Below are 15,832 nucleotides of genomic sequence, written 5' to 3' on the forward strand. Positions count from 1 at the left end.
GTGGCTTAGGTGTGAAAATTTAGTCCACAACGACTTCACATACCTACTCGTATGTTTTAAAGCCTTGTCAAATATTCTTCGTCCATTTAATACTTCATTAATCATGTCACAGAGGTACTTTTGTTAAAGCATACATTTTTATCCGATTACGGTAGAGTAGATGTTTATCGGTTCCCTAGTTGCCTCGTAGTTATCAAACTACTCATTAGATTTTCATTAAGGTATCAATAACTTCGTCACGTCATGATACATCCAATATGGAGTATATGAAAATATATAATAAATAAATAAATAATTTATATAGGTCTACGTATTCTTACGAGAAGAAATCGGGGGTTTTTTTTAAATAAAATTTGTTAACGAGCTGACTCATCCCAGCTTTGTCCTACCTAATCTAACCTACTCTATAAACAAAATGTTATGTACTAGCTGATGCCCGCGACTTCGTACTCGTGGATTTAGGTTTTAAAAACCCGTGGGAACTCTTTATTTTTCCGGGATAAAAACTCTCCAGGTCTTAAACTATACCCATGCAAAAAATCACGTCGATGTGTTGCTCCGTTGCGATGTGATTGAAGGACCAACCAACAAACAAACACACTTTCGCATTTATAATAGGGGTAGTGATTATGGGTGTGGTCCTAAAAAAATGTACAGTTACATTCATGACATCGTAACAAACGTTACATACCTGACTCAATGATATAAAATATGTGTAAAACATATAAATATGTTTAACACATATTATAAACTTTTCTTGTGAAATGTTCTAGAACTAAATGGTAGTGAACCGCATTAAAATATTGTATGAAGTTTAAACATTATTATAAACAAATACAAAGATAAACGCGCATTGCGATTTATTTTTATACTTACCTACTATTTAGCGGAAATATATCTACAATATTCTTAACTTACTTTCTTTTTTACACGTAATTGCATAAATATAAATATTAGTGAACTATCCCCCTTGTTGTTTATCGTTTTCTGTAAAGGGATGTAAAGTTTACGCTATTCACGAATAGTTTATCGATTCGCTATAATTATTTTATCAACACAAACGCCTGACCTACTTAGGCTATTTGGAAGGTTCAAGGTAACGCGACAATTATCGAGTCTTTACATACAGTAGCCGGCAAGAAATATTGTACATTGACCTTTAGAATCAGACTAGCTTATGCCCGCGACTTCGTCCGCGTGGTCTATACAAATTTGAACCCCCTATTTTACCCCCTTTGGGTTTGAATTTTCAAAAATACTTTCTTAGCAGATGTCTACGTCATATTAGCTATCTGCATGCCAAATTTCAGCCCGATTCGTCAAGTAGTTAGAGCTGTGCGTTGATAGATCAGTCAGTCAGTCAGCTTTTCCTTTTATATAATATATATATAATATATACATTGCGGCTTTGTAGAGCGTTGTCTCTGTCACTTATACCTATGTGACGTTTAGAGACAACGCTCTACGAAACAGCTATCTCGTTCTAAAGGTCGATGTACAATATTTCCAGCGGGTTACTGTACTGCGCTAGTTTACGGTATCATGCTATTATCTTCAGTGATTCTCTATTTTATTTATCTCTGATAACTTCTATATGTTTTATCGATTCCGAAAATTGTACAACAAAAACTGCTTATTCGTTAATGTAGTACCTAATTATATAGTTTTTGTTTCAGTTTTTTTATTAGACTATACAATATAGTTATTATATACTCCTATAGAGTAGTGTTACATGTGAATTTTTTGTATGAATCGATTTTGAATTCAGAAAAAATGAAACTCTATCCCTAAAGTATGTTTCTTGTCTGCACTTTAAAAAAATACTATTACGTAGGTACTAGGTACCTATATTCTATAGGTAGACTTATCGTCTATACTAATATTATAAAGAGGTAAAGTGTGTAAGTTTGTCTGTAGGGGTAATCTTTGGAATTACTGAACCGATTTTGAAAAATCTTTCACCAGTAGAAAGCTACATTATTCCTGAGTGACATAGGCTATTTATTTCAAAAAAATTAGAGATGCGATACTGACCAGGAGCATTTATTTACATGTAATGTAACAATCGGTAATTCGATGGAGCATTACTTTACAGTACTGAGTGGAAAAATATTCGCTTTTGTAACACACTCCATCTTTATTGTATACTAGCTAATTTCCGCGAATTTAGGAAAATAAAATTTGAAAGATATAACGCTCGAATCCAAGCTGTTACAAGCGAATGCTCCTGATCTGTGCGCACCTTAATAGTACCTACATTAATTATTATAAAGAACTAGCTGCCCTGGCGAACTTCGTACCGCCTAAGAGTCGATTCTTTTTCAAGATTTTTTAATTTTTTCTCTCCGTAAGAACCATCCTCGTACTTCAAGAAATATTATTAAAAAAGAATTTGCGAAATCGGTTCGGCTGTTCTCGAGATTTGCGATGACCAACACATTTAGTGATTTCATTTTTATATATAGAGATTTGAAATTGTTACAGCCGTGACAAATAAAGACGGCGTGGATCAGGAATATAAAAATGCCTTGTTAAAAGTGGTCCACGATGAAGAACCAAAAGGTGTACCGATGGGTATTAATATCGAAGTAAGTGTAATATTCTGGTGTAATTAAAAACCTTATTTTACATTTGCGCGATTTATAAACCAAGACTTATGATTATCGTGATTCCTTTATACGTCTAGCGACGAAGGCCCACTTGCATAGGTAGTTAAACTGATTTATTTTTGTAAAGCTGTCTGTTGGATCTGTTGGACTATTGTCGTTCCTACTCCTAGCACAAGCTTTGCGCTTAGTTGGAGGGGAAAGGGGAATATTAGTCAGCAATAAACTTGGCTAATATTCTTTTTTTTTTAAAGAAAAAGAAGAAGAAAAGATCAGTCAGTCAGTTAGCTTGCTTTTCTTTTTATATAATACTAGATGATGCCCGCGACTTCGCGTAGATTTAGGTTTTTTAAAAATCCCGTGGGAACTCTTTGATTTTCCGGGATAAAGTAGCCTATGTCCTTCCCCGGGATATAAGCTACCTCTGTACCAAATTTCAACAAAATCGGTTGAACCGTCGCGTTGGGCCGTGAAAAGCTAGCAGACAGACACACTTTCGCATTTATAATATTAGTATGGATAGATACGCTCTTCGTGTTGAACTTATTTAATCTATACTATTATATAAAGAGGTAATGTCGTTAAGTTTGTTTGTAGGGGGTAATCTTTGGAACTACTGAACCGATTTAAAAAATTCTTTCACCAGTAGAAAGCTACATTATTCCTGAGTGGCATAGGCTATATTATATACACGCGGGCGAAGCCGCGGGCATCATTTAACATAAACTAATTTCATAAAATATAGTAAGTATGTGTTATTTTCAGAATCTCACAAAGGTGTATAGAGGACGAAAGAAAGCTGTAGATAATTTAAACCTTAGGATGTACGAAAATGAAATAACAGTATTATTAGGTCATAATGGCGCCGGAAAAACCACAACCATATCGATGCTAACCGGTAAGTACTGCTGTACTGATTTATTGTGTTGTAATATACCTATTATACAAACACATTGTTTAATCTATGACCTTCATATGTTTTGTCTATCAAGTGTCTACCTACATATATTTATGTTGCTATAAAATAACTGAAACATAATTTTTTCTTTTAATCTAAATACATAGAAAGTATAACACATGCTTAGTTAAAGAGGAATCATGATCAACCCATCGCCGGCTCACTACAGAGCACGGGTCTCCTCTCAGAGTGAGAAGTGTTTTGGCCATAGTCTACCATGCTGGCCATGTGCGGATTGTTAGACTTCACACACGTTTGAGAACATTATGGAGCATTCTCAGGCATGCAGGTTTCCTCACGATGTATTCCTTCACCGTTAAAGAAAGTGATATTTAATTACTTAAAACGTGTGTGCCCGGGGTCGAACCCCCGACCTCCGATTAGAAGGCGGACGTCCTAATCACTAGGCTATCACAGCAGATAAAGAGGAAAGGTTGGTCTTAATCTATCTAAATATATAAAAGGAAAAGGTGACTGACTGTCAGATCTATCAACGCACAGCTCAAACTACTGGACGGATCGGGCTGAAATTTGGCATGTATATAACTATTATGACAAAGGCATCCGCTAAGAAAGGATTTTCAAGAATTCAACCCCTAAGGGGGTGAAATAGGGGTTTAATATTTGTGTAGCCCACGCGGACGAAGTCGCGAGCATAAGCTTGTATTCTCTAAAAAGTTATGACATGCCCTTCCCTAGTAGATATTTTTAATTCCATGTTTTAAACAATGAAAAATTATAAAGAAAAATACTACGATTGCGTTATTTTAAATTCGTCGAAAGAGTAGAATTATAGTATTTTTCAGTCTGCGCTGCAAAGTAGCATATAGTGCATGAAAGTTGACTAATTTGACCTAGATCACAGGGTCACCTAGCGCCTAAGAATTTGTAATCTTACATTTGTTAGGTTTCTCATTACTTACATGAGTTACAACATTGTAGCTAGCGCGAGACATTTAGTATTCATTTTTAACAACAAAACATACAATTAGTAACATTACCTCAACTAACTAGCAAACATACGGACATAATGATTTCACACGAGGAACGGTTATTTTCCATCCCGTTCGATATCCCGATACCTAGGCCTGAATTCCTCTTACGCTGATGCCGATCACCAACATCGGTAGCGCATATTATTCCTACTGTAAGCTGTTATGAGCATCACGCGTACGTAAGTATAGTACAAATGGCAATCGGGGAGGGAACGCCCCGCACACCCGCACAGACCTCGCGCTAACCCGGTGCGGGCGAGACGGGTGACGTGCGGGTGTGCGGGGCGTTCCCCCACCTCATACCCCGAACCTGTCGCGGACTATCTACAGCGTATACGTCGATATGCATGACCGACTTCGCGACAGGCTTCAGTGTGAAATATCAAACGTATGAAGTCCTTTATCAAAACAAAAAACTACGTTTTAAAAATTGTTTTAAACTATTAAATATCACGCAACGGTAAAGGAAAACCTCGTGAGGAAACCTGCATGACTGAGAGTTCTCCATTATGTTCTCAAAGGTGTGTGAAGTCTGTCAATCCGCCCTTGGCCAGCGTGGTAAACTATTACCTAAACCGTTCTCATTCTGAGAAGAAACCCGTTCTCACTAGTGGGCCGGCGATGGATTGAGATAATGATGAAGTAATGTGAGTTTTCACGTACAACGGAAAATAGGCGATTCATAGGCTACCTAGCGTAAAACGTTGGAATATTTGACGCCTGCCCGTGACGTCGAAGCCTCGACGTATTGTTACAAGCTCCCAAGCAAGTGTCGTGAACTGTGCTAATGCTACAACCCTAATTTTTTCCGAAAAAGGTATGGTCCCACCGACGTCCGGCTCGGCGACCATCAACGGGTACGACATAGTGACTGAGACGGAACAGGCGCGCGAGTCTATCGGCATCTGTCCGCAACATAATGTGTTATTCCCTGATCTCACGGTCGCCGAACACATTATATTCTATTCGAGGTTGAAAGGCGTGCCTGCGTCGAAGATAAGCGACGAGGTCGAACATTTCGTCAAACTTCTGGAGCTGCAAGAAAAGGTACCTAATTTGATAATCACTTGCGTTTGCCCCGATACCTTACATAATAATAAAATAATCAATTATTTATCTACCTATGATTACATTCCTAATAAAATCGAATATATTGGAATCGATTCGCTCCACATTGTATTTTTAATACCCACTTTAGAAATGTGCCTTCGAAACACTGCATCAAATTCGCTATTCAAGCTAAATAATATCATAAACAGTGTTTTATAAGCTTTTTATTTACATAATATATGTCACAATGTATAAAACCGGTGTCCAATACAAAACTACTAAATTAAATTAATTAATATGAGATATAATTTAGTCTCAGGGTTATAGGACGATAAAAGGAGGACTTTAATTTACTCGTAATTATTTTCCATTAGAGGAACGTGATTTCAAAGCACTTATCGGGCGGTCAGAAGCGTCGCCTGTCTGTAGGGGCAGCGATGTGCGGTTCGTCTCGAGTGGTGTTGTTGGATGAGCCTACGTCAGGCCTCGATCCGGCAGCCCGCAGATCGTTATGGGATCTGTTGCAAAAAGAGAAAAAAGGTAACGTTTCTCTATCCCAATATAACGTTCATAATGAAGACTTTTAGGGGACCATTCAGACGACATGTGTCAAATTCAATCTTAATTCATTGCATAAAGATTACATCGCCTGTTTGCGACTACAACGTGTTATTTCAAAAACTTGATTTTTGGGGAAAAAGGATTTGCAATGACTGTAAGTTAGTTTCTATCGTGTTTAGAAGAATGGTGTGTTCTGTGGGATTAACCGTTCAGTATCATAGATTAAGTAACAATATGAACTGAATGTAAGTGTCATCATTTAATCACTAGCCATATTGTAAACGTGAAAGTGTGTTTCTTTGCTGGTTTGTTGATCTATTGGTTTGTTTGTTTGTCCTTCAATCACGTCTCAACGGAGCAATGGATTGATGGGATTTTTTGCATGGGTTTTGGATATAAAGATAAGAAAGTATTTATCCCGGAAAATCAAAGATTCAATTCAAAGAAGAGATGATTTAGACTTTAAAAAATCGTGTGGGAACTCTTTGATTTTCAGTGATAAAAAGTAGCCAATGTCACTCTCCAGGTCTTTAACTATAACCATGCAAAAAATCACGCTGATCGTGTGCACGGCGTGATTGAAGAACAATCCAACAAAATCAATAAACCAACAAACAAACACACTCGCATTTATAATATTGGTAATGATTAAGAATTGATTAGTAGAAGCGCTCGAAGGAGATTCCTCATGAGCCAGCCGAAATAGTTTTTATTTGTAATTTTTCTCAGGTCGGACAATGATCCTAACAACTCACTTTATGGACGAAGCAGACGTGTTAGGGGATCGTATTGCCATCATGTCTGGAGGGCGCTTACAATGTGTTGGGACGCCTTATTTCCTTAAGAAACACTATGGCATTGGTTACAAATTGACTATAGTGAAAATGGATCATTGTAATGTACGGGAAGTCACCAGATTCTTCAAGAATTATGTACCTGATGTTAAGGAAAACACCAATATCGGTAGGCCTCATATATCTATAAAATATACTTAAATATTTAACTTATATGTCATATAATAGAAGCTATAATAAGCAGTTCAACAGTAAACTTATATTCTTATAAGTATAGGCTGCCTAGTATCACTTAAGTGATAAGGTCGCCCTTTGTTTTTTAAGTGTATCCTGTATTCTTACTCTAACAATAAAGTTGTTTTAAATTAAAATAAAATAAGCCCTTTTAAATCTCTTTTGATTTTTAGGATCTGAGTTAACGTATATCTTACCAAACGAACACGTCAGTAAGTTTCCAGATATGCTTAAGAAATTTGAAGATGAAAAGGATAATTTAAAAATTTCTAGTTACGGTTTGTCAATCACGAGCCTTGAAGAAGTCTTTATGAAGTAAGTTTGTCATTAGATAGGTAACTAATAAAGTCAAAAGGAGTATAATGTTTTAAAATTATGATTTTAATATTGTTTTTCAGAGCGGGTGCGGAAGACAATGAAGTGTCATCCGCTAAACAAAATAATTACAAATATTTATACAATGACTGTGCCATAGTTCCGATCAATGGGCATCGTAATAGTATAAGTATGAGTGCAAAATAATTATTAATCCTTATTTTAATGTGCATATAGTTCAAAATTTAATGAAAATATTTATTACAGTAGACAGCGAGCCTATACAGAAAGTGCGCGGGTTCAAACTGTTAAGGAACCACATAAAAGCAATGTTCTTGAAGCTGGCCTACAACACAATGAGGAATAAATTGGCTTCAATGATACAGATAATTACACCTATTATAAACATTACTATATCTGTATGTATAGCAAGGTCATGGAAATTCATGACGCAGCTACCACCATTGGAACTTAGTTTGAAAAGTGGTTTTAGGAAAACGGAAACTCTGCTATCACAAGGAGTAAATTTGACCGAAAACAGTTTAGAAAGAAGGGCGATGATGGCTTACAAGGATTACTTCAAAACGGTTAATGATGCGAACATGCTATTGACAGATATAGGACAGTTAGATTTAGGGAAATTTTATTTAAAATTGGTATGTTGGAAATCCATTTTATTTATATTTATTGTTGAGTATGTTTTTCTTTCTTTTAACAGTTTTAACCCAAACTTTCCATTAAACAAAAACGGTTAAAAATATTGAAATTGTGATTCATTCGCTTTCACACTTTCACGTACTATTCCTGTAGTAAACTATTCAAGACCTTCTTCCACGAATAATGAAATATCTTCTTTATTTAATAACAATAGAGTTGAAAATTTAATACAACACAGAATTTGTTGAGCAGTTGGGGCAAATTTAAATTATGTACTCTGGTGCTTATTTATTTATCTAACTTGATTCCTCAGTAGGATAATTATTATGTCAAGCCCTAGTTGTTAGCATATTGTATATATTACATAATTTAACTTAGTATTCATTTAATTATAATATTCATTTTGTATTTAATAGCTTAGGTATATTTTTCATGTTTAGGTTAGGTTACTTTAATGTACGACTTGTTTTATTTAATGCTCGTTGTGACTGTCCGTAAATGGAGTTACACGAGACCTATAAAACTCGATAACATTTTATGTAATTTTAAGTGTGTAATTCTGTGGGCGGTTCTTTGACAAATAAAATAAAATAGCGACCGCCCGCGGCTTCTCTGATTTTGAAGAAAATGTAAATGCTTTTTATACTCTATCCCGTCGGAATTTATAATCCAGCCTGATTTCTTATCTATTTTATAAAATGAACCTATGCAAAATTTCAGCTTTCTATGATTTGGGCTGGTCATCGATGAGCCAGTCAAGGGGTGAAATAGGACTTTTCTTTTCTATTTGTAACGATTTTATTTTTATTTTAGAGTGAGGCAGAGCAACCTCGCGTTCGCTATGAGAACCTAATTGGCGCTTCATTCGCGCCGCACCGCATCACCGCGTGGTTCAGCAACTACGGCTACCACGACTCTGCGATATCATTGGCTCTCGCGAATAATGCGATACTAGATGCGCTCTCACCGGGCAGCACGTTGACTATTGTAAACCGTCCTCTGCCATACTCCATCGAGAATTTAGTGAGTAACTTCATCATTATCTCAACCCTTCGCCGGCCTACTACTGAGCATGGGTCTCCTTTCAGAATGAGAAGAGTTCAGGGCATAGAATTTAAAGACTTCTTACACCTTTGAAAACGTTATGGACAACTCTCAGGCATGCGTTTAGGGTTGCGGTTAATAAAATTCAGTGTTTCTTAATTAACCAACCTCCAATTGAAGATCACCTGTCTAGTAATAGAAGAAGAACTTTAATATCGATTTCATGGATGTCTGTTGCGTAATGCATTGCCGTACTAAAATGTAATGAGTTGGTCCAGCTGAAGGTCCTTCAACCAAGAATATGTTTACATTCTGAATACAATAATGTACTAAACTTTACAATATACTTAATAGTAATTTTGAAATATTGTTTCAGGTAAAAGTAATGGCAAGTGGTAGCAGTATGGCATTCCAATTTGCCTTTAACATTGGATTCTGTATGGCATTTGTGACATCTTTCCTCGTCCTTTTTGTCATCAAAGTAAGTAAACATGTTATAGTAAAGATAGGGGCTTCGTGGTGTTTATGAATGCATAAATGCAGTTGTGTAGTTTCATACCCCAGGACCCCTATATTAACTTGGTCTAATAGTATAGGTACCTTCTACACGTACACAGTAGCAGTTAGAGTACCTGGCAGGAAATATTGTACATCGACTTTTAGACCTTTAGATAGCGGTTTCGTAGAGCGTTGTCTCTGTGACTGAGACTGACAAAACGTCACATGGGTATGAGTGACAGTGGCAACACTCTCCAAAGCCGAAATCTCAATCTAAAGGCTGCTGTACAATATTTCTTGCCGGCTACTGTATAGCACTGAAATGGAAGAAAGAGGTGTGCCATACAAAATGACAGCTGTTTTTTGAGCTGCTTCGAAGCGTTCGACTGAGCATATCGTTGGCTCCGAGTACGCTCACACTGCTGCTTTTAGCACCCTAAATGGTGAAAGTCAAGTTGGTTAAAAACAGGTCGGAAACCGCAGGTCCAGCGTACTTGTTAGTAAAAGTCAGTAAGTTATAATAATAATTAATTTATTCATTTCTTTGTTTATGTACCAGGAGCGCACCAGTGGCGCGAAGCTTTTACAGCGCGTGTCCGGAGTTCGGCCCGCGATTCTTTGGACGACTGCACTGATATGGGATTGGTTTTGGATGCTGATGGTGTTTTTTGCCATAATCCTCACATTAGCATTCTACCAAGAAAATACTTTGGCCACACCTCAAGAATTAGGTGACTCAATTTTTTTAACTGTCCCAATTACAATAAAGTGTTCAAGTACTCAATATTCTTCCTATTAAAGTAAGTCCTACTGAATATTCGAAACTTGTGTAGGTTAAGTTTTCATTAAGATTACTTAGTATATTACAAGCGTTTATCAAGTTCTATTTTTCGCAGGCAGAGTTTTACTCGTACTGGTGATATTCGCTTTCGCGATGATACCATTGCATTACCTGGCCGCGTTTTACTTCGAAGCCGCTGCAACAGGGTTCTCAAAAATGTGTTTCATAAATATTTTTTCAGGTATGTAATGTTTAATTTAAGGCTATTAGATACCATATTAAAACATAAGTGATGCCCACGACTTCGTCCATATATGTTTAGGCTTTTTAAATATCCTGTAAGAATTTTCAATTTTCTGGGATAAAAAGTATGACAGTTTGCATGCACTGCTGCATCTAGATCCGTGCAGCGATATATTAGAGACTAGCTTATGCCCGCGACTTCGTCCGCGTGCACTACACAAATTTCAAACTGCTATTTTACTCCCTTAGTGGTTGAATTTTCAAAAATCCTTTTTTAGCGGCTTTTTTGGCTACATCATAATAGCTATCTGCATGCCAAATTTCAGCCCGATCCGTCCAGTAGTTTGAGGTGTGCGTTGATAGATCAGTCACTCAGTCAGTCATCTTTTCCTTTTATATATTTAGTTTTAGATAATTTGTTCCAATGTCTATCTCATCTATTACTATGCAAGTTACAATTTTTGGTACATAAAAATTAAAATAAAGTATTGTTTGTCTTAAATCCTAGCATTTTCATTAAAGCTTCCTTTGCACCTGTGCTCTGTAGTTTTAACTGCATTTTAAGAGTTGTTATTTGACTTCAAAACCTTACTTTGTGTTTATATTCAGGTTGTATGCCGTTTCTAATAACAGAAGTTCTAAGACTGCCCGTAGTTGGAAATCCGTATTATGCAGACATTTTTGACTGGGTCTTTTCACCATTGCCCATCTATTGCATCTGTAGAAGTTTCAGGTACGTGTGTTACTTATTTTAATTACAAGGAACCACAAGCTTACCACAACTACAAGTTTTTTGCTGGTTCTCGGTAGGAACGGCATTCCGAACCAGTGGTAAATTAAATTATTTGACGATTCAAAAGCACTTGTAAAAGTTAACTTGAATAAAAATATATTCTATTCTATTTTTTTCTTAACTAGCAATAATCCGCCAAAACAGACAAATCTGTAGTGATTTAAAAAAAAAACTTTATTTCAGACCGTGGTCCATATGGTGTTAGTAAATAGTAGTAATATTTAAAACTATGTTAGTAGATTAGTTGGTGACTCAAAATGATTAACGCCCACTGAGATTTTTGCCTTTATCATTTGTATGCGATTACATAACTATCTTCTTTCTGCGGATAGAGTATAAAATAATTCGTGTTCTAGGGACATGAGCCATTCGTCATTCTCGATGCTGGCTTGCGACGCGCTGTGCAAGCAGTTCGAGAACATAGAGAACTGCACGCGACACACCGTGTGCCACAAGTTCAACGTGTCGGTTTGTTGTAGTAAGTGAGTTTTGTATCGCCGTTTCTTTCATTTTACTTTTTGTCATTTTATTATTTTACTCTTAGGCGCCATCTCCACGGGCGAGAGTATCGCGGCGATGTCTCGCCGTGCCACTAAATTCGATATAAATCTATGGGCCAAACTCAGGGCGCTATTATTGCGGCTATATGACGAATCTAACATCACGGACTCGTCGCGTCGCGCAAAATGTCGCAACTAGCAAAGTCATTTAAAATTACGTAAAAGACTTCCAGGCACATGTTCAAATCTTATAATGCACCACTAATATAATACATAATAGTAAAATACTCTGAAAAACCTGTAGAACTCATAGGAAAAAAAAAACTGCCAATACACTAATACTCTTTGCAATAAAAGCGAAATCATATAGTTAATTAAAATAAACCTTACTGGTTACTTGGCTGGTGCCCGCGGCTTCACCCGAGTGGATTAAGGTTCTTTAAATCCCGAGGGAACTTTTATTTTGCGAGATAAAAAGTAGCCTATGTCCTTCCCCAGAATGTAAGTTATTTCTATACCAATTTTCGTCAAAATCGGTTGAAAGGATGGGTTGTGAAAAGCTAGCAGACAGACAAATAGACAGACACACTTTCACATTTATAATATTAGTATGGATAATACTATATAACTTATAACACTTTTCTTATTTGTTTAGTCGATGACGACCCGTATCTACAATGGAGTGAGCCAGGCATCGGTCGATATTTGTTTATGATGACTCTGGTGGGACTTCTCGGCTTTACAATTCTGCTCATAAAGGAATATGAAGTATTAAATAAGGTCAGTTTTATTTGATGCTGTACATTTTATTGCGAATAAACTTGCTTTACTTTTAAAATTGCGAATAAACTTTATTTTTAAAAATAAACTATTAAAACTTTCGCCAGAAAAATTGCCTTCATCTCGGCATTAGTATGGTTATAAAATGACATTAAAAACCGGCCAAGTGCGAGTCAGGCTCGCGCAATGAGGGTTCCGTACTACAGTCGTATTTTTTCGACATTTTGCACGATAATTCAAAAACTATGATGCATAAAAATAAATAAAAATCTGTTTTAGAATGTACCTGTTTTAATATGATACCCCACTTGATATAGTCACTCACTTCGAAAGTTGAAAATACTAATTATTAGTTCATGACCACAATTTATTTATTTTTGTGTGATCTAACTCTAAATTCACGGTTTTCAGATTTTTCCCCAAATGTCAGCTATAAGATCTTACCTACCTGCCAAATTTCATGATTCTAGTGTGACGTTGTAAATTTTGAACTACTAACTAGCGTTTCGCTTTTAATAAAAATCTATTTTGTTCAAAGTATGTTGGTGCCACCTAGCATCAAGGTGCAGAACTACGCGTGGGTCGATGTTCAGAGTTCATTCGAGCCACAATAGATGGCGTTTGCTTCGTTGTCAATTGTCGTAAAAATAAAACAAAATAATTAAATAAAACCATAATATCATTTGTTTATTGTTAAGTCATTAACAAAACGGTTCTTATAATATATCCTTAGGTTCCGCAAATATTCAAAAATGAATTGGCTTCATGATCAAACTAACTGAGAGCGGCCACACTCGGGTTGCGTCTGGCAACACCGATTGGTGAGATTTAGAATTTTTCTGGAGTCAACATGTGAAGACGAATTTTTTCGTTCCAGGAAAATCTCACTCCTTTTCGCCCATGGCTTCGCCTGGGAAAATACAATAGTTATAAATTTAGTCATCCTAACGTATTTCAATGTTTCATCAATTATGTTCCAGTTATTTTACCTTCCCAAATAAATGAGGAAAATGGGTTGTGGGTGGACTCCTGAAAACCATTGGTGGCCAGGAGTTCAATAGGGTTTCCGTTTGCGTTTCCGTTTTTAGTTTTCGGTTTTCCGTTTTTCGCTTTCGTTTTCCGTATTTATTTCTTTTGCACATTCACGTTGGCAACTTAATTTCTATGGATAAGACTTGGTGAAAATCTTTGTAAGGAAACATTTCGGTTGTGAAGAATCAAGTTAAATTGAGTTCTGGATAAACTTAAAAATAAAACAATATCCACTTTCTCCCGAAAAGAAGGAAGCTTTAAGTAAAGAGTTAGATAGGATGCTGGAAATGGACGTAGTTACTCCGAGTGAAAGCCCTTGGAATAACCCAGCAATTTTAGTGAAAAAGGCAAATGGAGACTGGAGATTTTGCCTAGATTGCAGGAAATTAAATTCAGTGACAAAGGGGGATTCATACTCAATACCGTACATTCCACAAATTCTAGATAGCTTGAAAGAGGCAAGGTTTTTATCATCGATTGATTTAAGTTCAAGTTTCTGGCAAATTCCGTTAGCTGACGACTCTCAGGAAAAAACCAGTTTTACAGTTCCTGGTAGAGGGTTATTCAAATTTAAAGTCATGCCGTTTGGCCTATGCGGTGCACCAGCACGACAGCAGAGGTTAATGGACCAGTTATTTAATCAAAATTTTTGTAGTGATATTGAAAATGGAATAGTATTTTGTTATATAGATGATATTGTTATTTGTTCTGCTGATTTTGAAACCCATTTAATTTTATTAAACAGAGTTCTGGATAAACTAAAAATGGCTCAACTATCCATAAATTTTGAAAAATGTAATTTTTTTAGAAACTCTTTGAAATATTTAGGGTATATAGTGGATGAATTTGGTTTACGCACAGATCCTGGAAAAGTTGCCGCAGTTTTGAACTTTCCGACCCCAAAAACTGCACAGGAGGTAAAGATTTTCCTAGGCACTTGTTCTTGGTACAGGCGCTTTATTAGGAATTTTTCAACCATCGCTGCACCACTCAATAGACTAACGAGTAAAGGAAAGAACGCACCTAAATTTGAGTGGAGCGAACAGGCAGAGGTAGCATTTAATACATTGAAGAATGCGTTGGTAACCGCACCTGTTCTTGCGATACCGAATTTTGAAAAACCATTCAAAATACATTGTGATGCTTCTGCATATGGTGTTGGCGGTATGCTAACGCAAGAAACCGATGGTTGCGATCATCCCATTGCGTATGTCAGTAGGAGCCTAAATAAAAACGAAAGGAATTACAGCGCGACGGAACGCGAGGCTCTAGCTGTGATTTTTGCAGTGGAGAAATTTCAGGCTTATTTTGGTTCCAAGCCAGTCACAATTATCACAGACCATGCATCCCTAAAGTGGTTCTTAAATTTAGAAAATCCCTCAGGACGACTCGCCAGATGGGGTTGTAGATTATCACAGTATAATTTTGTTATCGAACATAGGAAGGGTTGTGATAATGTAGTTCCGGATACCTTGTCGAGACTCATACACGTAGATGTAGTTGGGGATCGTAATGATAACTCTAGTCAACAAGTTTTGGTAGATGACTGGTATGACAAAACATTTAATGGCTGTAAAATCAATCCAGCAAATTTTCCGAATTTTAGTATTTTGAACGATAAACTATATCGTTACAGTAAATGTAAATACCAGCTTCTCAGTGAGTTCGACTGGAAAGAGGTAGTCCACAAGAACGACATCCTTAGAATTATGCAACAAAACCATGCAGACGCAACTGCAGGTCATTTTGGTGTGTTCAAAACTCATCGCAGATTATCCCTCAGATATTTTTGGCGTGGTATGTATAAGGACGTGGTTGAGTACGTTAAGAATTGTGATACTTGCTCTGCGTATAAACACACGACATCAGCCACTCCAGGTCTGCTAGGGAAGCCTAAAGTCTGCGAGAGACCTTTTCAGGTCATTTCGGCTGATTTAGTCGGACCTTTGCCTAGGTCTAAATCAGGATTTACATTTCTTTTTGTAGTGACG

At 36.7% G+C, this 15,832-nt stretch overlaps 1 protein-coding gene across 3 annotated transcripts in view; it reads left to right on the forward strand.

Moving 5' to 3' along the window:
• The window catches only part of Abca3 (ATP binding cassette subfamily A member 3), a 51,454-nt gene that overhangs the window by 19,716 nt on the left and 15,906 nt on the right, over positions 1–15,832 (forward strand). For 2 of the 3 annotated variants that reach the window (XM_034975105.2, XM_069502418.1), the window contains exons 10-24: positions 2,485–2,588; positions 3,372–3,504; positions 5,377–5,606; positions 5,984–6,149; positions 6,900–7,133; positions 7,372–7,513; positions 7,597–7,703; positions 7,781–8,169; positions 8,984–9,193; positions 9,591–9,695; positions 10,272–10,443; positions 10,609–10,734; positions 11,346–11,469; positions 11,886–12,007; positions 12,685–12,809. In XM_034975105.2, coding sequence (XP_034830996.1) covers positions 2,485–2,588; positions 3,372–3,504; positions 5,377–5,606; positions 5,984–6,149; positions 6,900–7,133; positions 7,372–7,513; positions 7,597–7,703; positions 7,781–8,169; positions 8,984–9,193; positions 9,591–9,695; positions 10,272–10,443; positions 10,609–10,734; positions 11,346–11,469; positions 11,886–12,007; positions 12,685–12,809 — 2,489 coding nt within the window. The remainder of the gene's footprint in view (positions 1–2,484; positions 2,589–3,371; positions 3,505–5,376; positions 5,607–5,983; positions 6,150–6,899; positions 7,134–7,371; positions 7,514–7,596; positions 7,704–7,780; positions 8,170–8,983; positions 9,194–9,590; positions 9,696–10,271; positions 10,444–10,608; positions 10,735–11,345; positions 11,470–11,885; positions 12,008–12,684; positions 12,810–15,832) is intronic. The other variant, XM_069502419.1, reaches the window with a different exon arrangement.

Source organism: Maniola hyperantus, chromosome 13 (genome assembly GCF_902806685.2).
Source record: "Maniola hyperantus chromosome 13, iAphHyp1.2, whole genome shotgun sequence".
NCBI classification, from domain to species: domain Eukaryota; kingdom Metazoa; phylum Arthropoda; class Insecta; order Lepidoptera; family Nymphalidae; genus Maniola; species Maniola hyperantus.